The sequence below is a fragment of the Xenopus tropicalis genome, chromosome 3 (genome assembly GCF_000004195.4).
Source record: "Xenopus tropicalis strain Nigerian chromosome 3, UCB_Xtro_10.0, whole genome shotgun sequence".
Taxonomy (NCBI): domain Eukaryota; kingdom Metazoa; phylum Chordata; class Amphibia; order Anura; family Pipidae; genus Xenopus; species Xenopus tropicalis.
This window is the reverse complement of record NC_030679.2, coordinates 86,986,336-87,013,469: the sequence shown is the minus strand read 5'-3', so window position 1 is coordinate 87,013,469 and position 27,134 is coordinate 86,986,336. Positions and strand designations below refer to the sequence as shown.

The 27,134-nt window shown below is 40.1% G+C and overlaps 1 protein-coding gene across 1 annotated transcript in view; it reads right to left on the bottom strand.

Moving 5' to 3' along the window:
- Nucleotides 1–229: 229 nt before the first annotated feature.
- Nucleotides 230–27,134, bottom strand: part of ube2h (ubiquitin conjugating enzyme E2 H) — a 35,938-nt gene continuing 9,033 nt past the window's right edge. Inside the window, 6 exon segments of the mRNA NM_001004909.1 lie at nucleotides 230–1,273; nucleotides 1,796–1,924; nucleotides 5,222–5,274; nucleotides 6,322–6,361; nucleotides 11,491–11,565; nucleotides 15,773–15,849. Of these exon segments, the coding sequence (NP_001004909.1) occupies nucleotides 1,149–1,273; nucleotides 1,796–1,924; nucleotides 5,222–5,274; nucleotides 6,322–6,361; nucleotides 11,491–11,565; nucleotides 15,773–15,849 (499 nt within the window). The 3' untranslated portion in view covers nucleotides 230–1,148.

The window sequence follows — 27,134 nt, the reverse complement described above, 5'->3', positions numbered from 1 at the left end:
ACACATTATCTGCCCACGTGCAACCAGATGACACACCAACAGTGAGCATATTATAACAAGAGGGGGTATGGGCCATACCTAGAGTTCCATTACTTATAAGAATGGTATATTTTACTTTATGTAACATTTGGCCCTAATCTCAAATAAACCTTTCATTTGACATCTGGGTTAGATCCCTACTCATACACAGATTAAACGCATAAGGACTATGAAAAAACAGCCACACAAATTCAGCCGTCTCTATATTTGAAAGTAAATTAAGTCATACAATTCACCATCCTTTTTGTCTAAAAGGGAAATAGTTAAGGGGACAGTTTTTCATCAGACCAGCCCACTTATCTACAACCAAGTCAAATATATCCATCCAAAATGACAAATGTGATGGCCTGTGGTTTCAAAGTTTTCTTGCCTAGAATAGCCTAAAATGGCAGGGGGGAGAATACAGATGGTGGAGTCAGGATTTAAAAGAAGAAAAAAAAAAAAAGTAAATAGGTACTTAAAAATTTTAGAGACGTCTATGAAATCCTGCTTGAAGGGACCCTTGATGTGCATTTCCAAAGATTGCAGGCTTAACATAAAAAAAAAATATATATATATTTATATGTATATCCAAAGGGTGACCCACAAAAACACACATTCCTCTGAAGTTTGCATTTGGAATCTAAAGGCTTTTTTTCTTTAATACAATAGGCCCCAACGTTCATCAATTAGGTCTGAGAATGCAATGTTCCAGCAGAGTCTTTGGCATGCTCCGCTTAGCAGGGCGCTGACAAAATGACGACACTACTTGAAAACTACATTATCACAGCAGCCAAAAAAAAGTTACTTGTAGCTTTGTGGGGTTTTTTTCTACATATATTTTTTTTCCTTTTTTTCTTCCTTAGAGTTCAAGTAGCACACAATGATGGACTGCTGAACTCATGCACACAGCTACCAAAATGGAATGTGGGGATACGCTATGCACATTGGTTGAGAATGACCAGGGGGATCAAGACCTAAAGGGTGATGATATATCGATGCTATTATTCATAAAAACCTTGTTTTAGTAATAAAAAAAATTGCTTTTTTAAATATGAATATTATAGTCTGCTTCTTGTGGTTAGGAAATAAGTCTTTGTTTTTCGCTTCCAAAAAGCAGGTCGCGACTACTACAACTCCATATCTTGGGCTTCATCTTCTGAGAAATCCGACATGGAGCTTTCAGATGAGCTGTCCCCTGTACGCTCCTCCTGTTCTTTCAGCGCTTCTTCTGTTGCATATTTTTGGATGTATTCTAAATATGGGAAGGCAGCACATGAATTAATAGAAATACACCTCAAACAAAAGCTGGTAGACTTAACAGTAGTGATCAGAGTTGACACCACTACAAACATTCAGGTTGTTTCACATACTTGAATCCCCCCTCAGTTGAAAGCCAATTTATTATTCAAATTATAGCCACCCAAACAAGTAGAATCTGAATATGTTTGGGGTTATTGTTGAACTGTCCTATAACCTTCCTTAGGGTGGAACAAATAGCAGCATTGCCTGACACATTTCTGAACAGACAGGCAACAAAGAATTACTTTCTTTTATATTGGTTTTAACTGTATGAGCTAAGGTTTATTGGACATCCTAACTACAACCTGCTTGCTAAGGTGACCCATCTCTACCAATCAGATTCCAGTTATGATTCCAAGCCTAATTCAAAAATGTAAAAAATTTGCAAATGATCTTCATTTTTTTTTTTTTGTACCATCAGACACTTTGCTGTGGATAGCAAAACTTGTCCCAGATAACATTTACCCTCTCATACCTTTTATTTTTTGTTTGTATTCTTCTGGTCGGTGAAGATACATAGCGGCAGCATCTCCATTAAGTGGATCTATTGGGTTGGGGTATGCCAGCAACTGAGGCAGAAAGGATTCAAATATATTGGTAAGATCTGTAAGTGAAAATAAACGTGTAAGTGAAAGATGTATACAGAAAAATTGGATTAGATATTTATGTTGCAAATAAGCTTTTTACTGAAAATATAACATTTTTTTTGGTACTGTTTTGTTTTATCTCCTTAAAGTGCACCTATCACCCCTATATTGTTTCCCCCATCAGATAAGCCCTCACTCCAGTTGGGGGGAAACGACAGTTTCTCTTGAAAAAAAGAGTCTCAGCCAGCGCTAGGCTGCCTGCACCAGCAGGGAGCTCCCAGTGCATGAGCATGAGTGAATCTCCCTGATTTAGGAGCAGTGAATGTGACTCACCTTCCTATCTCATGGTTTCCCCTAACTTGAGCAGGGACTCTATTAGTCTGCTCCTCTGGTGGGCTGAGTTAAAGGGACAGTAACACCAAAAAATGAAAGTGTATAAAAGTAATTACTATATAATGTAATGCTGCCCTGTACTGGTACAACTGGTGTGTTTTATGGCTTTGCCATATTGGGCTGATCCAATTGTTTGCACTCCCAGGCCACAAAATGGATCCGAGCAGGTGCAGACTGGCAAAGAGCTGGCCTTACTAAAACACAAAGCAAATGTAAAGATAGGTAGGAAGTTGGCACAGTAGTGCATTTGCTTGCAGGGTGTTCTCAGGGTCAGACTGGGCCGGGGGGACCCCGGTAAAAAAAACCCACCACCCCATACACGGTCCCTGCCAGCTCCCCAGCTGACCTCCCTTCCCCAATCATGGCAAAGTAAGTATAAGGCATGCACACTCGGGGAGGAGTTGGGCAGGCAGCCGGCACTGGGTGTTCTCAACATTCCCCTTTAAGTTTATTAAGGGAGTTGGCAAATATTGAAATAGAATTATTTATTCATGCTTATGTACCATAAGCATAACGTGCATAACTGTTCATCCCCCCCCAAAGTCAGTACTTTGTAGAGCCACCTTTTGCGGCAATTACAGCTGCAAGTCACTTTGGATAAGTCTCTATGAGCTTGCCACATCTTGCCACTGGGATTTTTGCCCATTCCTCAAGGCAAAACTGCTCTAGTTTGTTCAAGTTGGATGGTTTTTGCTTGTGAACAGCAATCTTCAAGTCTGACCACAGATTCTCAGTTGGATTGAGGTCTGGGCTTTGACTAGACCATTCCAACACATTTAAATGTTTCCCTTTAAACCACTCGAGTGATCCTTTAACAGTATGTTTTGGGTCATTATCCTGCTGGACGGTGAACCTCCGTCCCAGTCTCAAATCACAGGCAGACTGACACAGGTTTTGCTCAAGAATATCCCTGTATTTAGCACTATCCACCTTTCCCTCGACTGGGACCAGTTTCCCAGTTCCTGCTGCTGAAAAACATCCCCACAGCAAGAAGCTGCCACCACCATGTTTCACTGTGGCGATGTTGTTGGGGTGATGGGATTTGTTGGGTTTGCACCAAACATAGCATCTTTCTTGGTGACCAAAAAGTTCAAGGTTAGTCTCATCTGACCAGTGTGTGCAGCTTATTGTGGTCCTATGGACAGATACTTCAGTCTCTGCAACTCCTTTAGGGTTACCTTTGGTCTCTGTGCTGCATCTCTGATTAATGCCCTCCTTGCCCGGTCTGTGAGTTTTGGTGGGCGGCCCTCTCTTGGCAGATTTGTTGTGGTACCATGTTCTTTCCTATTGAGGATGATGGATTTGATGGTGCTCCGGGGGATCCTCAAAGATTTGGATATTTTATTTATAACCCAACCCTGAAATGTACTTCTCAACAACTTTGTCGCCAACTTCTTTGGAGAGCTCTTTGGTCTTCATGGTGTGATGCCTCTTGCTTAGTGGTGTTGAAGCCTCAGGGGCCTTTCAGAATGGGCGTTTTTATACTGACAGATCATGTGACACTTAGAATGCACAAAGGTGGACTTCACTAATTATGTGACTTTTGAAGGTAATTGGTTGCACCAGGAATTTTTTGGGGGGAATTTTCAGTTTTCTTTATTTTAATTCTTTTTTATATATACTTTTTGATTCCACGTCACCAACGTAGACTATTTTATATAAAATAAGATTACAAAACATTTAAATAACAGGTTGGAATGTAACAAAACATGAAAATTGCCAAGGGAGTGAATACTTTAGCAAAGCACTGTATATACACTGTAAAATGGTGCAGCCCTGTTTTATGAAATGTAACACATATAATTAGAGGTTGGAATCATCTGAAATAAAACAGCCCACAGGAAACTGCATGACAGTATGGTCATCTCATTAAAATGGAAAAGTCTCTTAGAATGGCTCTGGTCACATAAACACTTGGGTGCCTCTCTACCACAATAGAAGCACAATAAGAAAGCCAACTACAAAGCGTGTGACGATTGGGATGACAATCGTGTCCCCTCACTGAGTAGGAGGTATATAGTAAATTTAACACTATCTGGAAGATGCAGCCACAAATTTAGAAAGTGTCAGGAATTGAACACCGCCTACAGAATCAATCTCTAGTTGGGGGTGAGCATATTACATGGAAACTCACTAAAGTAAAGTAGATGTGTGTTAAATATGCCCCTGGAATAAGGGCTTGTACATATTGTGTTTTCCACAAGGGCAGAACAAGAATTTGCTTACCGTGCCACCGACAAAGGGGAAAATGAAAAGGAGTTCCCCTGTCTATTACTTCTTATAATTGGAAGGGTGCCTTTTATAAACCAAGCATACTAAGCTAATAAAATCGTATCTATGCATCTATTAACCTATAATATTCTGATAACAATTAGAAGTGCATAGTTAAAGATATAGCCAGCATCTTTTATCAGTCTAATGGCAATTTGTCCTATATAATAGTCTAATTATAGACTAGCAAACCACAGCAACCAATCAGCTGGTAGCATTAACTAGTCAGCAGTCTGAAAAACATTTAATTGGTTGTTATGGGTTGCCTGAAGTAGGCAACCTTAAGACTTACAGTGCCACATAAGTGTCTTAACATCTATTTTTTTTTAATACCTAATTATAATATATTCTGTAATTATGGTGCACTGTACACAAACTTTAGCCATTTTATGTATGAAGTATATGAAAGTATTACATAATGAGGCACCACAATCCAGATAATATAGAATGGAAACTAATTAAAGCAAAAAAATAACTGTTAACTTAAGGTGACTTAACTAATGACTACTTTTACACTGTTAAAATTTAAACTGTTAACACTGAGAAATCCAGTAACAGTCCCTTTAACTGATATTTGTGTTATATGTTCAACACTTATTTCCTTTATAGCTTAAGATATAAGCTCCAGAGCAATACATTTAAACACTCACCATACAGAGCTGTCCAGGTTTGATTGATGACATCTAGACACACTGTACCTGACCTACACATGGTAAGAACACATTAAAATGAAAGCTACTAAATGATATTGACAGTGTACTCTGCTGAAGTCAAAGATACGCTGATATTCTCAAATGGAAATAAATATTGCAACAGTGCCAGAGGGGAGAGCAGGCACGCATGCAAGGCACAGAGGGGAGAGCAGGCACGCATGCATGCAAAGCACAGAGGGGAGAGCAGGCACGCATGCATGCTAGGCACAGAGGGGAGAGCAGGCACGCAGGCATGCAAGGCACAGAGGGGAGAGCAGGCACGCATGCATGCTAGGCACAGAGGGGAGAGCAGGCACGCATGCATGCAAGGCACAGAGGGGAGAGCAGGCATGCATGCACGCAAGGCACAGAGGGGAGAGCAGGAGCATATGGAACAGACTTTAGGTCTGAGCATTCTGAATAACAGGTTCCCTACCTGTATTTAGAAAGTTTCTTATTTTCATAAAGCTCATGTACATTTTAAGTGAATGCAATTGCATGACAAAACATGCAGCACAGCATGCTAGCTCAGTGGTAACTCTACATCTACTCAAGGCCAGGTGAAAAGTGTACAGCTCCCTTGCACCTATTCTTATAAATATGTTCCAGGGGCATATTAGTGTAATCACTTAAAGAATAAGTAAACCTTTTTATTCTCTCTAAAAATACTTTAAATAGTGCAAAGAATAATACCTTTCTCACTGACCTCAGTCTCATGTAGATTCTGTACCACAAGCAGCTCAACTGCAGCTCTCTCAGCTACTTCCTAGTCTAGCGTGAAGCTTCACACCCTCTTTTGCTGAGCTCTCCTCTCTCTAGGAAGTAGCTGATAGAGCAGAAGTTGAGATGCTTGTGATACAGAATCTATATGAGACTCAATGGAGGGAGAAAGGTATGTTATTCTTTTTAGGGGCTTTCATGATAAAAGGCTTACACTTTTTCCTTAATAACTGGTGCTTTATTATATGCTTGCATCTGTAAATTGGGGCAAAATCAGCTCAGACAGTTAATGCTTTTAGGCGGGGATTAAACTACATTTATGTGTTTAAAATACTTACGCTTCATCAATATTTGGATGAAAAATTTTGTTCATGAATCCTAAAAACAAGATAAGCAGTAGTTAAATGAAAACAAAAAATAAGCAAATTTCCATCTTAATCTTTGTATAATGAAAGACTATTATAATAATCTAACATGTTTCTATTAGGAATGTGTAATGATTGTAGATAATGTAATTGCTACTGAAAGCAGTAACTGTCTTTACCTTGGTATTCCTTTCTCCACTTGACTAACTACAGAAACAGTGCTGCAAAAATCAGCTCTCCTCTAGTCATGGAAACAGCTCAACTAAAAACTTAAAGGGGAACTTCACCTAAACACAATTTAAGCTTTTTTGAAAAGTAAGCATAGTTTCAAGCAACTTTGCAAAATACAATATAAATCAATTTAAAAATATGTAGCCTTTTCATTATTTTTAATGTAATAATATGGTTTTGGAACAATTAACTAAGCCTGGCCGCCTGTACTGCATGCTGTCTGTATAAAAGGAGAAGGAAGTCATTTTGGCATTTTACTGCCAAAAGATTCGCCACATTAGTGCCACATAAAACAATATATTTATTCTGCAGAAAGCAATTATCATACCTGAGTAAAGAGCTCTAGAAGCTTTCTCTGTTTACTTAAGGGCTCTGGCACACGGGGAGATTAGTCGCCCGTGACAAATCTCCCTTGTCACAGACGACTAATCTCCCCGAACTACCATCCCACCGGCGAACATGTAAGTCGCCGGTGGGATGGTACACGCTGCGCAGGCGATTTTGGCAAATCACTGAAGTTGCCTCACGAGGCATTTTCGGCGACTTGCCGAAATCGCGCCGCCGTGTGTGCCATCCCACCGGCAACTTACACGTTCGCCGGTGGGATGGCAACTGATGGCAACTCGGGGAGGTTAGTTGCCTGCGAACAGGGAGATTTGTCGCGGGCGTGTGACAGAGCCCTAAGACAGCAGCTGCCATTTTAAATAGCTTCCTGTTTGCAATCTAGCCCTTACAGCTCAGATCCCACATTCCTAAGGGAGGGGGAGGGAGTTCTTAGCATTCTTATGGGAGGGGGAGCAAGAGAACCGAGCAGACTCTGGCCATTGGAATTAAGGATTTTTCTGAGAGAGGAAGTTACACACCCCAACATGTTTACAAAAATGGAGACAAGAAATCCTGTTTCTTTTGATAGAGGACTCAGTGCAGCGTTTCTGTGAGTGCTTATGGCTGTATTTACATAGCCCTTTCTGATAAAGCTTACTTAGTTTTTACCTTTCCATCTCCTTTAAAGTAAATTAAAATTATACATTTCTGTTATAATGTAAAAATAAAATCTGAGGCAAGCATCCTTCAAACACAGATGTGTATACAGAACATATTTATGCTATATAAGCAAAATTAGCATTTTTAAGTGACAATCATAGAAAACATGTTCTTTAGAATATTGTATAAAATAATTTTTCAAACCCTCAGATTGCCCAAAGTAAATCTTATCATCTAGAGCAAAGGTCCCACTTGCTTGTACTCTCTCCTGGGCAGATATTGGCACAAAAATGCATACCCAGCTATACCTGACTTTAAAGGACAAGGAAAGGCTAAGTCACTTGGGGGTGCCAAAATATTAGGCACCCCCAAGTGACTTAAATCACTTACCTTGTACCCCTGGCTGGTGCCCCTGTTAGGAAAAAACAGCACCAGCCCGGGGTACCTGTCGAGAGCGCTTCCTACTCGCGCTGCAGCCAACTGTCCCGGACAAACGGATGCGCAGGAGAGTGAAAAGCCGACTTCTCTGTTCAAAGTTCGGCTTTTCACTCTACTGCGCATGCACGCGTGACAGAAGACGGAAGGAGGAATCGCTGCAGCTACCCCAAGCTGGTGCTGTTCTCTCTGTACAGGGGCACCAGCCTGGGGTAGAAGGTAAGCGATTAAAAAGTCACTTGGGGGTGCCTTCTCCTTTAATTAAATTTAAGTGCAGTTGGTACAAAAAAAATGAATGCTAGTGTTATTACACTATCCAAAAATATTTTAAGTGTCAGAAATATCAACAGCTCTAACCAATAATGTGTTTTTGGAATTTTTCCCATTTCAACTTGGTATCAGAGAACAAGGGGTCAGGATTCTTAATGCTCAATATTAGATTAATTTTAGAGAATTTGAAATATTAAATGTGAACAAAAATTAAAAAACACTGGTTGTGCTAATAAAATTGCAGTTTTGTCTAGCCAACTCAGCTTTTTTTTTTTTTTTTTTTTTAAAAGAGATGTCAACACTAATTTTAGTTTTAGTACTAATGGATAGGGTACCTTACCCCAACCTTAACCGCACATGTTCCGCTCCCTCAATCTTCTGCTACAGCCTGCACCACCGCATTCTTCTCTTCTCAGGTTCGCATGTCACCCGCCGGCCATTTTCCCGGGGTGACATCATCGAGCGCGCGTATATGTTTCAAATGCTCATGTGCTCATAGCCCCTGCTGCCTGACCTCTTGAAGCTTTTTTTTTTTGGATAAGCTTTATTAAAACGCGCAAACTACACATGTGCGCATGTTCAATAAAAACGGCTTGGAACTGGGCATATGCACTACGCCAGGCAGACAAGGAGATTCTGAAGGGAGGGGGGAGAGGGAGTTACACAGCTCTGCAGAGGGAGAAACATCAAGGAATCGCTGAAGCTTCACTGGTTGCTTTTGAGGGACCGGAGTGGCAGGTATTTAAAGAGTGCTGTGAGGCTTTTCAGTGCTAAAATTTTTGGCTGGGGGTTGACATGTCCTTTAAAAAATTTTTTAAAAAAAAAGCAAACTGGCCCACGGGTACTTGTTTGCAGGGCTCGGTACTTCCATTATTTCCCCTGCTGCACAAATTCAAGCTGGGTGCCTGCACAGTACACCGGACCTGAAAGGTATGTCTGAAAGCAAAGAAAACCCCTAGGCCTGGGAGCCTGAAACCCACAAAAAACTGCAATAATGTTACTCTATAATCTTGTTTTGCTATTACCAAATTTTCTATGCTTCTCATTGCTGGGACGCTGCAGATCTGGGGAACAACAACCAGCACAACACTCATTTTCTGAGAATGTGGATATTGTAGATTACAAAATGATAGTTTTACTGGCAACTTAACAATGTATGTCTTTTAAACAAAGGTTAGTGATCTTACTATAACTTGATCAGTTGTATGCAGTGCATGTACACAAAGGGGCATATTTATTATGCTGTTTAAGAAACGGTGAGAATATTCGCCAGGCTTCGCCGTGTAAAAACGGCGTAAAATCGGCGTAATTGTTTTACAGTTTTTTCTTCCACCGGAACTTATGGGAAATAATGGCGTAATATCCGGCGTAATATCCCGCGTTCAGATGGCGATCTTTTCCATTTATTTTACACAGATTTTTACTCCGTTTTTTCGGCGAATTAGTTTTACACAGCATAATAAATAAGCCCCTAAGTGTACACATTTTCTAACCACATCATTTAACCCTTTCACTGCCAGCAGATTTTTTTGTAAACGGAACATGTATTGCCAAGCAATTTTGAAGCATTTTGCACTCATTACATTTGTTAAGCTTTTTCGACAGGAAAACCTTTATGAAACAAGGGTTATTATATATTGTTTTTCCAAAGTGGACCATCGGTCGCACGAAAGATCGTACAACCCGCCACTAACCTTCAGGGCTGAAACGGCAGATAAGGAGGTAGAAACAATAGGATTTCTACCTCCTTCTGCTGATTCAGCCCTGACGGCAGATTTTGATCAGGTGCCTTCTATAACGCCCAATCAAAATCTTTTAACCCGCCCAATCGGAGAGTCGACCGATATCAGCAGCCTCCTGCGATATCGGTCGACTTGCCATACACGCATCGAATATCGTACGAAACGAGGTTTCTTACGATATTATCGGTGTGTGTATGGCCAGCTTAACATACATACTTTATTTTTTAATTATTCTTAATGTGTAACCAAATTTTTGGGGTAAATATGCAAAAAAAGAAAAAAATATATCAAAAGTGTATTGATTGTAGTGATTTTGATGTTTTTTTACAATAAAAATTAAGTTTTGGTGTAAATGTACATGTAGAGGAATCTCTACATTTGCTCGTTCATCTACACCTTTCTACGTGCAACGCTTTCCTCCGAGCCTCTACATGAGCGTCACGTTCATCAACCCAATGCTTTTATACGTGCCTCTCTTCAGGTAGTGCTTCGCTTACGCCGCATTTTACCGCAGCTGGGAACTGAGGCGGCCCACTAGAAAGCACCCCGCCACTGGTCCGCCGACCGGCGGTTGGGGACCCCTGGCCTAGGGGATGAAGGTATGTGGTGGGTGCAGTGCAGGGAGGAGATCAGATGCGGCATTCCTCTTTCCAAACAGTAGATACGTACTCATAATGTATCTGCTGTTTGGAAGCATGGGGGCACAAATCCAGGTGGTGGAAAGGTTAATGAGCAGCCTGTCCTTGTTGCCGAGCTGTTTCGAGAGCGGGCTGATGCTGGGTGGGAGTGGCTAAAGCCACAGATGCAGTATGAGCCTGCTAAATGTGAAACATATTTCACACGTGCTTGGCAGTTAGAGGCTATTTTAGTAAGCACGTATGAGACACGTTGTTGGCAGTAAGAGAGTTAAAGGAGACATATTGGATAAATGGAATAAACCCCTAATTTTGTACGCAACTAGGAATAATATACAGTGCTGGTTTCAATTTGGTCGAAAAATTAATACTTAATGGCCCCTTTATTGGAGCTCCCTAAAGATCCTCTTAGGTTCCGGTCTGTAATTCAAACGAGGGAGGGGGGTGACCTAACGGCCCCTGCCAGAAGCACAATAGGAGGGGGATAGCCAATCACAGCCCTGCACTCACACAAGCAAAAATAGGCTTCAGTTCCCTATCAGGTCAGCCTAGCTGCTGATTGGTCCCTATGCTACAGTGCAGTGTACCGAGTGCCGCCGGCCCCCCTGCACATCCAAAAAATTCAGCCAGCATGAAGTGGAAGAGATGGGCAGGACTAGTGGGGTTTCGGTGGCATTTCTCATTAAATAAGTCTGAAACACAACTTTTTTTTTTAAGCACAATCCTTCTATATCTAAAAGAGTATAATTCACAGTTAGATTCTTAAATTTTTAAAGATATGTCTCCTTTAAGTTTGTTATTTTATCAGTTGAATAAGAAGGAAGCAATGCAAATCATCCGATTACCTATAGAAGGAGATTTGAAGGGATATTTGTCAGGAAGGTCCACTCTAACTTTCCACACTCCACCTTCATATGGTGCTGAAAAGTTGTTGAAAATCAGAGTCAGTATACAGATACAATAAAAGAGATATGCATTTGCTAAACAATTAAACTTACTGAAAACAATTCTCATCTAAATACTTTAGATCTAGTCCCTTCCTCTCTAGATTAAATCAAAACTAGGGCTGATTTGCTGCTGTGAGTTACTAAAACAGGAGACAAAAAAAAATTGATAAAACACTAAATAAACCCAAAAGGACTGTTTTGCATCCAATAAGGATTAATTATAGGTTAGTTGGGATACAAGGTACTGTTTTATTATGACAGGGAAAAAGGAAATCAATTTTAAAAATCTAAATTATCAGATTAAATTGGAGTCTATGGGAGATGGTGTTTTCGTAATTCTGTGTTTTCTGGATAACGGGTTTCTGGATAAAGGATCCCATACCTGTACTACCAAAGCAGTGAAGGGTGTCTATCTGCCGCTTCTTAGGCTTAAAGAATCAGTTCAGTGTAAAAATGAAACTGGGTAATATAGATAGACTGCGCAAAATAAAAAAATATTTCTAATATAGTTAGTCAAATATATCATCTATAAAGGCTGGAGTGAGGGGATGTCTAATGTAACAGCCAGAACTCTACTTCCTCTTTAGGGCAGTGGCAGACGTGGAGATTAATCGCCCCATGACAAATCTTCATTTTTGCGAATGCCATCCCACCGACAAGAATGTAAATCGCCAGTGGGATTGGCATACGCGTCGCTATGATTTGCCGAAGTTGCCCGATCTTTCCTTTCAAGGCAACTTCAGCAAATTGTAGCGACGCGTATGCCATCCCACCAGCGATTTACATTCTTGGCAGTGGGATGGCATTTCGGGGCGATTAGTTGTCGCGAGGCGACTAATCTTCCCGTCTGCCACTGCCCTTAAAGCTCTCTAACTTCTTCAGTTAGTCTGTAACTTTAGGGGGGCCACATGGGATATAACTGTTTAGCTAGTTAGTGAGCAGGCAGGTCAGATTCAAATGCAAACTCCCAAATGGCCCCCCTCAAGTCACTGATTGGTTACTGACTGCTAACACCTTAGAGAGAGCTGTAAGCAGGAAATAGTGTTCTGGCCATTGTGTTAGTCATCTGTTTACTCCAGCCTTTATAGATCACATTTTTTGCTTAACTAACTATATTGAATACAGTTTTTATTTTGTGTATCTATTTTACCCAGTTTAATTTTTACGCTGAACTATTTAAAGGAGAACTAAAACTTAACTAAAGAAATATGCTAGAAACGTTGTACATTATGTTTTGGACTTCTGTACCAGCCCAAGGCAACCACGGCCCTTTAGAAGGGAAGATCTGTGCCTCCAAAGATGCCCCAGTAGCTCCCCATCTTCTTTTCTGCTGAGTCCCAGCACATGCTGTGCTGCTGTCGGTTTCTGAGCTTAGGGAGCGACGCACAATATACTGTATATACAGAATATAAATGTAACAGTATAAGGCTAATTAGTAATTCATCTGGATTCACATAACATGGCAGCTCTGAAACCAGTGCAGTTAGCATCAGAATAATCAGACCTGTAGCATCAGCTTAGGCTAATGCCAGACGAGTCGTAGGGGGCGGATATTCTCGGCAAGCACTTGGGTGCAGGCACATGTAGCCGATATACACGTAAAAACGTGAGAGAATGCAAAGTCTCGCGTTTTTATGTGTATATCGGCTACATGTGCCTGCACCTGAGCGTATTTCATTCATTCAGGTGCAGGCACATGTAGGAGGCGTAGGGCGGAATTTTCAACAAGCTATTTTCCGCTTGCCGAAAATATCCGCTCTATGCCTCATCTGGCATTAGCCTTATAGGTTTTTTTTGCGCTTTATAATATGTAATGACCCCTAAGCTTAGCTTCCCAACAGCTGCTCAGAGACACACTGTCCCAGACAGTTCTAACAGAATCCAAGATGAGGAGCTCCTGCGATAACTGTAAAGACCTATATCATTACTACTATAGAGATGCTGAAACTATTTGCTAGTGCAGTCAGTTTATTATAGTGCTGGGCGGTATACCGGTAAAAACCGATCACCGTTTTTTTTTTTGAAACCGATATGAATTTTCTACATACCCCCATACCGGTGTGCTGAATACTTCCGGGTGCGCACGTGACGTCAGCGCGCACGTGACGTCAGCGCGCACGTGACGTCAGCGCGCACACTCTACAAAAGCGCCATCGCTAGGACGCATTCAGAGTCGGATACCAATGTGAGCTGTCGGGGGGTGCCTGGCCAGTAATTATATTTTATGTGAAGGGGATGGGGTTGTGTTTGGGGGGGTGGGGTTATATTTATGTGAAGGGGATGGGGTTGTGTTTGGGGGGGGTGGGGTTATATTTATGTGAAGGGGATGGGGGGGTGTTTGGGGTGGGGGTGGGTGGGTTATACTTATGTGAAGGGGATGGGGTTGTGTTTGGGGGGGTGGGATGGGGTGGGGGGGGTTATATTTATGTGAAGGGGATGGGGGGGTGTTTGGGGTGGGGTGGGGTGGGGTGGGGGGGGTGTGTGCGGATGGGGGGGTGTTTGGGGTGGGGGGTGCGTGCGGATGGGGGGGTGGGGGGGCTGCGTGCGGATGGGGGGGTGTTTGGGGTGGCGGGGGGGTGCGGGTGGCGGGTGTTTGGGGTGGTCACCTAATCATGCATGGGGAAAAAAAATACCGTCAAATACCGTGATACCGATATAATTTTGAAAAATACCGTGATATAAATTTTTGGTCATACCGCCCAGCACTAGTTTATTATATAAAATATGGCATTTCTAGCCATATTCATTTTTAGGGTTTAGTTCTCCTTTAAGGCGGTCACACAACATAATGGTGGACACACGTACCACATTTACCTGCCAAGAGACTTCGCAAATCGACCAACTGGGATTACACAGGATCTCCAAACAAACATGCCAAAAACATTGCTAGGTACATTAAAAATCAGCCAAACTACAAAATCTGGGCATGCATTACTTTTTGTAATTGCAATTACAAAGGGCATATATGAAAGCATCTATATACAACATAAGAAAAACTTTCTTAGGAGACCCAAAAAAACATTTTGCTTTGTGACCAAAGAACACTTATAGCATGTGTTTACCTTTTATAATTATTATAATCTTGTTAAAAAAAACCAAAATGTCACTATATTCATGAGGATACATGAACACTATCCCAGCATGAGAGCCTAGAGGTTAATACCCATCTATGAGAAAGCAATGCTCCTAAGAGAACTGCTTCTCTACACTTCTTCTGAAGAGAAAACTCTACCTGGCTGGTTACTGGGGTTGCCACGTTTAGTGGAAAAAATAATAGCCATACTGACTTCCTATATTTTTTATGTTTCTTTTCTATTAATAACATTGACACCAGGCATCAATTTTTCCAGCTAGGCCAATAAGATGCCAGCCAGGTGGCAACTCTATCCATAATGTAGTAATGATTATCAAGCATCCATCTATAAATAAAAGCAAATATTCCCTCTCAGTCAGTTAAATTAGGCACACAGTTCAAATATCAAAATCATCACAGGGATAATAATAAATATTACAAAACTTAAGCAAGAGCCACAATTACTTTACCTACTGTACAGCCTTCCCAAGGGACACAATAATTACAACCTATGTTGTACAGTTGTGCTTGCTTACTTTGACTTTTTTTAAGCTCTTTACTACTCGGGTTTCTCTGCCTAGCATAGGGTTCTCACAATAAGGATTATTTTACATCACTGGGCAGCCCTACCTCTAGTAATAATTTAAAAGGTTTATTAAGTATGCTTCTGGAACAATATCCATGCACCCTACTGAAGGCTGGACGACCCAACAACCTATATGAAAATTACATCACATCTGGATAACTGTAACAAAGCAGATTTCATATGGGTGGTGTGGTCAGCCAGCCTTCACTAGGGTGCATGGCTACAGTTTCCTGCACCCTACATTATTTGGTGACAGTCAAACATTCAATTAAGTAGCAGTCAGTCTGTGTGTTCAGAAGGGATGCTTGCACAAGATTACAGGGTATTATTTAACTAATGCATGAACATGGTAGGAACTTCTGTACCTCTTGTAATCTTGGTAAAACTGCAGTCAATGTTTGAATGCCCTCATATTTTGAATAAATTAATCAGAATGACACCAGCAATAAAAAAAAACTGGGATTTATATATTTTTTAAAACCAAAGCTCAGTTAATACAATGCCAGAAAAAGTTGACTTACTTCCTTGTGGTCCATAAAACTTCACTATAAATTCATTGAGTCCTCCTAGGATTGTAACTTCATGTTTGCTTTCAATACTAAAACAGTGGGTTAAGGAACACAGCATAATTTTTTATACAAAGTGCATTTTTGTAATTGAAATTTTAAGCACAGTTTTTAAATAACAGTATTTCTTGAACAGAACAAGCAATCATGGAGATTTAAACAAACAGAGCACGTATGTATTAAATGAAAAGGGTGAATACCCAAGCTTCAGTACTCTGCACCTGCCCTCGCACAGCCAAAACTCTTGACAGGGTAACAATCCTTTAGGAAATGTTGGTGCTGAAAAGACAAGGGGTAGTTTACTTTAAAAACATAGCCCATTATGCCTTCCATAATTCTCCGATTATCCCCAAAGCTCAATGGTTTAATCACTGCACTGCAGTGCAGTTTTGGGCTCCAGTCCTTAAGAAGGATATTAATGAGCTGGAGAGAGTGCAGAGACGTGCAACTAAACTGGTTAAGGGGATGGAAGATTTAAACTATGAGGTGAGACTGTCAAGGTTGGGGTTGTTTTCTCTGGAAAAGAGGCGCTTGCGAGGGGACATGATTACTCTGTCCAAGTACATTAGAGGGGATTATAGGCAGTTGGGGGATGTTCTTTTTTCCCATAAAAACAATCAGCGCACAAGAGGTCACCCCTTTAGATTAGAGGAAAGGAGCTTCCATTTGAAGCAGCGTAGGTGGTTTTTCACGGTGAGGGCAGTGAGGTTATGGAATGCCCTTCCTAGTGATGTGGTAATGGCAGATTCTGTTAATGCCTTTAAGAGGGGCCTGGATGAGTTCTTGATCAATCAGAATATCCAAGGCTATTGTGATACTAATATCTACAGTTAGTACTAGTGGTTGTATATATAGTGTATGTATGTGAGTGTATAGATTGGTAGGTGTGGGTTAAGTGTGCTGGGTTTACTTGGATGGGTTGAACTTGATGGACACTGGTCTTTTTTCAACCCTATGTAACTATGTAACCTCAATAGAATAATTCGGGGATTTCTTTGGGCTGGGGTACACCCCCGCCTCAATATTAAAATCCTACAAGCGCCCAGAAATAAAGGCGGGCTGGCATTGCCAGATTTCAAATTATACTTTTGGGCCAGTCAGTTCGTCTATGCACACTGATGGTTTACGCCAGCAGCAGACAACCCAGCTGTCATGCTAGAAGCTGCGACCCTACGCTCCCTAGAAGCCCTAGCTAAACTCCCATACAGGGGCCCCTCTCGCCACTACCGCACTACTATCCCAATGCTCACTGTGATTACGATCTTCCAAAGATCTCTCCAACAAGCACAGAAATCCCTCCAGATATGGTTCCCCTCGAACTCCTTTATGGGGTAATCCCACACTGGCCCATTTCGACTCTATGCCAGAGATTAGTCAATGGGCAGGTAAAGGCATTAAAACATTGCAGGATATTGTGAAAGATGGGGAATTGAAACAATTCAATACCCTTAAAGAGGAATTTGAGCTTACCCCTGCCATGTATTTTCGCTACCTACAACTCAGGCATGCTTTTTACGCCCAGTTTCCTACTAGACCTATACAGGTGACAGACACCTCGCTTGAAAAATACCTGCATAGACCAGACTTGGGGAAGGCTATGTCATGGTTTTATAATCTACTGTGGCAATCTACCCCAAACCCGCTAGCTAAGACCAATATTAAATGGCAGAGCGACATACCAGACCTGGATGATGAAATGTGGGAGGATGCTCTTGATCAGATTCCCGAAATAACAATGTCAATCAGACAGGTATATCCAAACTAAATTTATTAACCGTGCATATTTAACACCCCACAGATTAGCAAAGATATATCCTCAAACGTCAGATTTATGTCCCAAATGTAATACAGCAGTAGGCTCGTTTCTCCATGTATTCTGGGAATGTCCAGCCATTCAACAATTATGGTCAGCAGTATTGAAATACATTAATGAAACACTGGCTTTCCCTAACATACACTCCCCAAAGTTATGTTTACTGTGGGTGCTAGAGGACCTGGGGCTATCGTCATATAAACGGTTATGCTATCTACAATTGCTATTCTATGTTAAAAAAGCCATTTTGCTAAACTGGAAATCGACATCTGCCCCCTCGCTTACCTTTTGGAAAAAACTAGTCAATGATGTGTTACCTAAACAAAAATTGGTCTACATTTCCAGAGGCTGTCCAGCCAAATTCAACGCAGTGTGGGATACCAGGTTAAATGCACAAACTGAATAAATCTGCCTGGCTCGCTAAAGCACTCTATACCCTTTCTTCTCCCTGCTCTCTTTCTCTAAACTTTTTTGTTGTTAAAATCCTAAATAAAAACTTAAAAAAAAACAAAAAAAAACATTGCCCATGCAAGCCACCTGCCCTAAATCTTTTGGTATTTTTTGGTGCCGCCTTTAGCTTTGTATATTAGGTTTTGCAACATACAGAGGTGTTTAACCTCAGAGATCCACTGGGCTGGAACTGGAAGAAACAAGACTTCATTTTCTTGTAACAAATTTTTGGCCAGAAATATATCTTAGGGAAGATAGGGTTACTTAAACAGTTTCAGTGTAAGTCCAATACCAAGTAAGCATGCCATGGGTGCTTAAATGTTGAGCAAAATAAACCTTTGGAAGATTAATTCAGCAAATCCTTTGAGTGCCCTTCCTCTGGATTGTTTAATGTTGTTTCTCAGCTCAGGCACCAAGGTAAAACAACCATTTATGATGTGCACCTTATGTCCCAGTAAATAACATAGTAGAGGGATGGTGGGCACACAGTAGAAGGACCCTGCCTGGGTGCTGTGTAAATAAATGTGAAACACAGATCAGGATAAACTCAGCACTCGCTGGACTTGTAAAAATTTTTTAAAAAATCCTTTATTTGTGCAGAATCAACATTTCAGTCACATACTCGGACCACTGGCTCATCCTGAACTTTAATACAATCTTATCTTGCCAGTACAAGCCAAGGATTGAAGACAAAGGGTCTTGTCCTGATAGTGAAGTTTGTACACAGAGTTATCTGGGTGTTTATATGGTACCCAGTAAAGAGCAATTCTTTTTAAATGATATGCCATACAACTGGAATTTTACTGCCAATAGATTAGCCACAATAGTTCAAGCTAGACCGCTATATTTATTCTGCAGAAAGCTCTACTATACCCGAGTAAACAGCCCTAGAAGCTCCCCCTGTTTAAAGGAACAGTAACACCAAAAAATGAAAGTGTATAAAAATAATTAATATATTATGTACTATTGCCCTGCACTGGTAAAAGTTGTGTGTTTTCTTCATAAACACTACTGCAGTTATATAAATACCCTGCTGTGTAGCCATGGGGGCAGCCATTTAAATTGAAAAAAGGAGAAAAGGCACAGGTTACTAAGCAGATAACAGATAAGTAGCATAGATTCCCATTGTATTCTACACAGTTATCTGTTATCTTCTTATGTAACCTGTGCCTTTTCTCCTTTTTTCAATTTTAATGGCTGCCCCCATGGCTACACAACACCTATTTCTATTAACTACAGTAGTCTTTCTGAAGCAAACACACAACTTTTACCAGTGCAGGGCAACAGTACATTAGATTTTAATTATTTTAAAACATTTTTATTTTTTAGTGTTACTGTTCCTTTAAGATAGCAGCTGTCATATTAGCTTGGTCTGACATCACTTTCCTGCTTGCATCTCTCCTGGCGCCTGTATCTCTCGCTGCTGAGGAAAGGGAGGGGAGAGAGGAACAAGCTGCACAGGCTTGTGCCGTGCGGTGAAAGGTTTGAGCAGAGAGAAGGAAGTCTGGCACAGAAGCTCATGTGTATGGAATAGAAAGAAAGAAATGTGGCATTTCTTTTAAATAAGGACTCAGGCAGCAATTCTTTCAGTGTTTATGGCTGTATTTAAGTTTTTGCCTTTCCTTCTTTTTTAAAGTATCCTACAAAGAAATCTTAGATTTCAAAGATCCAGCTACTGTCAGGAATTGAAACTCACAATATGGATGATTTTCATATCTCTCTTAGGGTTTTGTCTCCAGGATAAGAGAAAACCTTTTGCCAATATCTTGGGAATCTTCCACTTCCCCATATCGCCATGAAGGAAATATTTTGCAAGAACATCGAACATAATGTTGGTTTGTTAGACATTTGAGCAGAAACATTGGGAATGGCATGTACAAGACAAAACAGCATAAGCATAACCACCATATTTGTGGTTAATTTAGCACAACAAAGGGAGGTAGTATAATAAATAGGATTTGCCATCATAATGTAAAGTAAAATTCGACTGAATATCTAAAAGCAATCAAAGCCCCTGTCATTGATGACAATCAATGACAAACATAGACCGTATAATAGAGGCATATTATACCCTAAGTATGTTTATATGTATTGAACATATTTACATTTTAATGTACAGCGCTGCTCACAAGTAGAGCTACATAAACACAAATATATATTCTTCCTATAAAAATGTAGTAACGATATTTATAAAAACTTAATTAAGAAAACTTACTTCCAAACACCTTTTTCCATTCAGCTAGTTTTAAACAGTATACCAGAAAGAGGGATTGGTACAGGGTGAGGGAACCATGTTTGTTATGCAAGTGATGGAGGGGAGAGTTGCAGGTTCTGTTGCACTTATAGAATGGAGCCAGTATGCAGCAGAGACCCATGAAGTGAAGTTTTACTGGGGTCACTTTTCAGCCAAAGGTCTTCCTGGAACTATTTAATAAGACACAACAAGTACTCTGCCACAAAAAAAGCAGGAGAGAGATCTATTTGCTGCTCCAAGGGAATTTTTTAAATTAGGAGCCATGTTTCATAAATCAAGAGCCATTTTATTAAGCCAATTTCAGAGTGCACTATATGTCAATATGTCAATCTAACGTTTCGCCCGTATCCACAGCCTTTCTCATTTTGAAAAAGGCTGTGGATACGGCCGAAACGTTAGATTGACGTTTTTTCACAATAAAAGCATTCTTTATTTTTCACTAAGTCCTGTGAGTGCGGCATTTGTTTCTACTATGTTGCAATAATTTTGATACTGCACCCAGGCATACTTTTGATCTGAGTAGACGCGAGTGCCTGCTTTCTACCATTATTTTATATTATATATATATATATATATATATATATATATATATTTATATTTTATTTTTAATTTTCGGGCCATGACATATATACATATTTCTTATATTTTGGCCTTTTTTTTTAAGCAGCCCAAAACTCCACCACCACTGACTTCCCTACATCTATCTGCCTGAGTGCTTTAGGCTGACCCTATGTGGAGGTCTTCCATCAGACTTTTGTTCATAAACATCTGCAGCTGCTCACTGGCAGTAATTCACACAACACTGATTTACAAGCCAGTCACAGTTCATTGGACACATCACCTGTTCTGTCACAGCAGATAGTCCAGAGGCAGCAGTAAACAAGAAAGTGGCAGTGCAAAGAGAACAGAAAGAGTTACAGTTACAACACTGAGGCTTGGTACGTTACCTCCCACAATTCTGGCAAGACTTTCCAACTTGGAGAGATGAGCTAAACGTGTGGTTTATTAACAAAAATCCTTCTAACTTCAGTGCATTTGAATAGAGTCCTGTCAAAATGATTAGTTTCAGTGGGCCTGACTGAAAGTGGAATAAACTAATAGCTCGGATTGAGGTCTAAGGGGTTAGTCTCTTTAAAGGGGAAATCTGGCTTCTGAACCAAAATTTGTTAGAGACCCACACAACACAAAGACCCCTAATACACCTTTGACTGTCATTTGTTCCATCAAAAAGTATGAATAAATACCAATTTTATATGCTGAAATCCAGCTGCAATATAGTTGTTCTCTCCCTGCATCATTGGAAATCCTGGCAGGGAAGAAGGGACCAAAACACTGAAGTTACAAATTGTAACAACTTCTTCACAGCTTACAGGCAGCAAGCAGGAACTACATAACCTACAATGCACTACACTGTTCCTTTCCTTATTGACATCACGTGTGCAGAGACTGGATTTGGAGGGAGTGGGATTTGGAGGTTGCAGGCTGAAAGCAGACTTAAGACTTGCCAACTACTGTTTTTTTTTTTTTTTTTTGAGTCACAAAGCAGTCAGCCAGATCAGCAGGAGAACAGGGGGCTAAGTTTAGGTTAATGTTCCAAACCATATTATATTAAAAATCATGAAAAGAATGCACATTTTTTAACTGATGTATATTGCAAAGTTACTTGAAATTATGTTTTCACTCTCTTTTCACAAAGCTCAAGTTGTGTTTGGGTAGAGTTCCCCTTAAACTCTGAAGTCATTATAGGTAGGTGCACCATATGTTGCCATCATTGTTTTGCTATGATGTGTCCATATTCCAAAATCCACCAAATGCAACCATCACTTTTCCAACATTACATTTCCAATATCAGTAAATATCATTAATCAAGTTCAAGAGTTTCTATAACATTATTAATAGTTATTGTATGTACACATATCATGAAAGGAGCATTCATGGGTGCCTGGATTAAAAATGTACACGTTGAGCATATAGCTTGTCATAAAATGTATAACATGATCATGTGCCCTGAAAATAAAAAAGGAACTTAGTCACCTCTGAGTTTTAGTGGGTCAAAGTAGCTTCTATTATTGGCTGGCATACATAAACATATATAAATCTCTGAGTACGTTATGCATTATAGCATTATGTGATTCAGATAACCAAATATAACAGGTTTGCATTTCAGTTGGCTGTAGGTTATTTTGGGCCTAGCAAGCATGCATATGCACCAACTTCTCAAATTCTACAGATAAATAATTTGTTGTTTACAGCTGTTTGTTAAGTACTGAGACTAAAGGTTATTTGCAGAACTAAAGATGTGGGACAGAAGACTCAAAATGAAATAAATTTTAAAATAATTTTAAAGAAAGCACGGTATGTAGGTTATCAGCTGGTTTCCATTGTCACATGCCTTTTCATTACCATTGCAAACATCTAGTCCCTTCTGATGATGTCTGTGTGAAACAGAACACTCCAGTCGCCACAGTTAACACAAGCACATCTCTCATTCAGACAAGTGTTCACTGCACCCAATTTCCAGCCTCACTGCACCTAGATACCAGATACAGCCCACTGAAAGGAGACAGCCTGTACACAAAATAAACTCTCCGTGAATAGAATCTGACATTAAAATATCCAAAACAAGTTCAAACGCTGGATTTCCTGCTGCATGTTGCTATGGCAGCCATAATTACATAGTAACACAACTGTTGTTAAGGATGAGGGGGGGGGGGGAAAAAAAAGGACACACTTCCATCAAGTCCAACATTTTGTTCGCACATTCCTAATTCAGCTTGGAAAAGGTCTAGGGAGGAAGGACGAAAGCTGCATTGTTTCATGAAAAAAAGTATTAGTCTAGTTTACATTAGCCTAGTGAGATACATATTACAGATTGCTTGAATTGAACTATAGAAGTTGGCAGGCCTATTTTTTAAATACAAATATAATTAACACTGCACTTTGCAGTCTAAATCCAGGTCAAGTAAAAGGTTACCACTAGCACACCGGGCCCTACTGTTTAAAAGCTACTTACAGAAGATTTTTTAGATCATTTGCACATCAGATGTCAGATTATTAGTTTACCCCACTATTATGTTTTAGCTATCGATGTGATCAGAGAGGTACCATTCATCTCCTCAGTCAGTCTAACAATAAAATGGCCACCAACAGTAAACTTGTCAACTGACATCTAATGGGTCTATGATCTTAAAATCTTCCGTAAGTAGCTTTTAATCCACATGGGACTAGTGTGCCACAGAGTTCACATTCCTGGCTATATCTATTTATAGGTAGGTGATAAAGAAAATAGTATATATAAAAAAAAAAAACTAAGTGGCTTATGTGGCATTAACACTACTAAAATCAGTGTGGAAGAACTATTAACTTTTTACAGGACCTGGCATTGGACTAGAGTATATTTTGTGCATCTGCAGTGTGAAAGCTGTAAGCATAGTCATGTGCGATCCATTTGATAACAGCAATTTGTTTACTATGGTTTTGCTCACGTAATAATAAAACAATATTTGCTGATCTCTAAGCTAGCATACATACATACATATTGGTTGCAAAATAATACTATTGTTTTTTTTTTATCAATGTTTAGCAGCTTTAAGGCATGGTGACCCAAAGCATTCACAATCCCTTGTTTGGAAAACCACAGGTCTCGATCAGTCAGGATAACAGGTGCCATACAACACTTTGCTGCGTTAAACGCTACATAGATTCATGAGGGTAATCTACACTGGTTAGGCTGGTTACACTGGTTAGGCCCCATTTAAAATATGCAACGCGTTTTGGTCTCCAGTGCTCCAAAGGAACATTAGGGCAATGTCCCACAGAGAGATTAGTTGCCTGTGATAGATCTCTACTACTGCAGGCAACTAATCTCTCCCAAATGCCTTTCCACCACTAAAAAGAGGTAAGGCTTATGCATCACTTCGGTTTTCTGATGTTGCGCAAAGTTGCCTGCAGGAGGAAAATTCAGGCATGCTTGAAAAAACTAAAATGATGCGTAGTCCTTTCCACTACCGATTCCCTTTGTTACCAGTGGAGAGGCATTTCAGAGAGATTAGTTGCCCACGATAGAGATCTATCACGGCCGATCAGACAAAAGGCTAAGCTGATAAAGGGTATAATGATCTCAGTTATGAAGCTGACCAAGGTAGGAATACCCAGAATAGGAATTAAAAGAGGTGGGATATGATCATGATATATACATGGAAAACTGGAACATATAATAATTCTCATGCCTAATTCACCAGCAGTTTACTCCAGCAGACACATATCATACCAAGGCTGAAAGAATGGAGGTTTTATTTTATGTGAGAAAAGTGTTGAAAAACAAACAAACCCATTGCCATGCTATAAGCCCTTCTGTACTCAAAATTTTTCACCTCTTGAGCCATATTAGAGACTACTGTAGAGAGGGATCTTTCTAAAGGTGGCCACACATGGCAATTTGCGATCTTCAATATCTGTCATTGCGTCAATCAGGACTTTGAAGGTGCGCGAGCATGGGCAGGAATTTAGTGCTGAATCATCAGATAGGGGTAGAATTCTTTTGTTTCTACCTGCATAGCTGAGGAATCAGCTCTCAGCGTTAACTGAGGGTATGAAGCGAGCTTCCTGTGACCATTGTCACTGACAATTGTAATGTTTATGGCCACCATTAAAGAGATACTGACACTTGACATTAAATTACTTTTTAAATATCTCATAACATGCATAAGTTTTATAATTTTGCCATTAAAGTATTATCTGAGGCTTCTACATAACCTATCTGATCCCCCATGTTCCTCTATGGAGGGGGCTGCCATATTTGTGCAGCAGGAGTCCATTAGCATTAGAAGCTATAACTGACAGGCTGAGAAGGGACAGTCACATTGGCAAAACAGTCAGGTTTAGGAACTTTAAGTAACAATTATTTACAAAAGCAGCCCTATCAGGGAAAAATAATCAACATGACCTATAGATTTATTATTTTTATGTACGGTCATATTTTGAAAATTAGTCTTTTCGTGTCAGTATCACTTTAAAGATTTGCGATAACACACAACCATTCCAAAACCTCAAAATAAAAAAACACCATGAGACTGAAAGTTAAAATAACTCCTGCAGGAAATCTTAACCTGTAAACATTTTTTAACTGGCTGGTTTAAACAACATTTACTACATCTGCAGTGCTGGTTAACAGTGAGAGAACAAAATAAATCCAAAGATACAATGAGAAGTAGAGGAAAGGGGAATTGGAATTAAAAGCCCAGTAGATATTTATACAGGAATAAAAGGTAAAGCGCTACCAGAGGGAAGGAAGGGTGGATGGCAAAAAAAAAAAAAGGATGAATGTACTGGAAGGAAATGTGTAAGGTATATGTAATATGTAACATTTTACTGACCACACACGCACACTTTCAAACAAATAACTGTTTGATATTCAGGACACCTCAGCCAGCTGTTTGGGTGCTTTCAGGGCAGACTGACTTACTACAAGGTCACCCTTAAGTATACATAAGGTTACTTGCATATAAGGGATGACAGATCCCTTTTAAAAGAACAGTCAGATTGCAAGATGACGAAAAGAACGAAAAAAAAAAAAAAAGCACAACCACAACCCTTCCTGGCTGGTCCAACTCTGAGGATCTAGGCAACACCATATTTCTGTTTGTTTAATTCCTGCTCCATAAACTAGCAACACAATATGGCTATTTAAAGGGAACCAGAGATTCTATACTTGCATAGAGTTCTTAATAATAACATAGTATTAATTTTGTCACTTAAAATATTAGCCATCAAGCAATTAAAAATGCTGTATGTAACACTGTATTTAGACTAGTCTCAGTGAACTGGAGGCAACATGTGACATGAGTACATGGTCCGTCACCCAGGGAATGATAATAATAATGATAATTTGGTAGATGAGGAAGTGAAGAGGAGTTAGTGCTTTGGACAAATGATCCACATAGATTGGCGTATGTGGCACTCTCTGTCCACATGGCCCTTCTGTCTATGTATTGCTGCTTTTAGATGCAATGTAGTCTGGAGTGTGAGATGACAAAAGAAACAAAAACTCCAGTTTTACTTCCCACTATCTGGTTTCCTCCTTGATATCTGCATTCTCATGTAACAGAAAGCGAACTAGGGTCAGACATAAGACTTTGGCGGTTACCCATTTTAGAAAGGCAGATATAGTTTGGTAACGGTTGATACAACTTATTGAAAACTGGGAGAGTGCTTGAAACTAATTTTCTTTATGACATAAGGAGTTGCAGGAGACAAGAACAGTATCTGTCCTGAGTAGTTTCCCCCCACCCCAATTTTGCATCAATAGTGTGACCTATTTTGAACGAACCAAATATTTCCATTCCAATACAATTGTTAAAAGTCCATAACAGAAGGATTAAGGAAATTCATGTGAAACAACCCCTACGTTGTGTACGGTGATCAAGAAGCCAGACACTAAGCACAAACTCCCAGTTGCCTCCCAAGTCACATGTGCTAAAGCATCTGCAGACCATCTTCTGGCAAAAGATAAACTTTTTTCCTGTTTGCAATGACTGCTAGCACCACATGAAATGGAACATTCTGACACTCTCATTGTCTAGGTAGAAAGCCATATGCAAACTTATCAGCATCAAGGCCTAAACTTTCCTGAACTAGAAAATGTCATCTAAGTATAGATTCTTTTGCAAACCAGTTATCCTTTTAGGGGTGCATGGACTTTAGATATTTAAAGCTGGCCGTACATGTGGAGACAAACTACAGGTATGGGATCCATTATCCGGAAACCCATTATCCAGAAAGCTCTGAATTACTAATTTTGT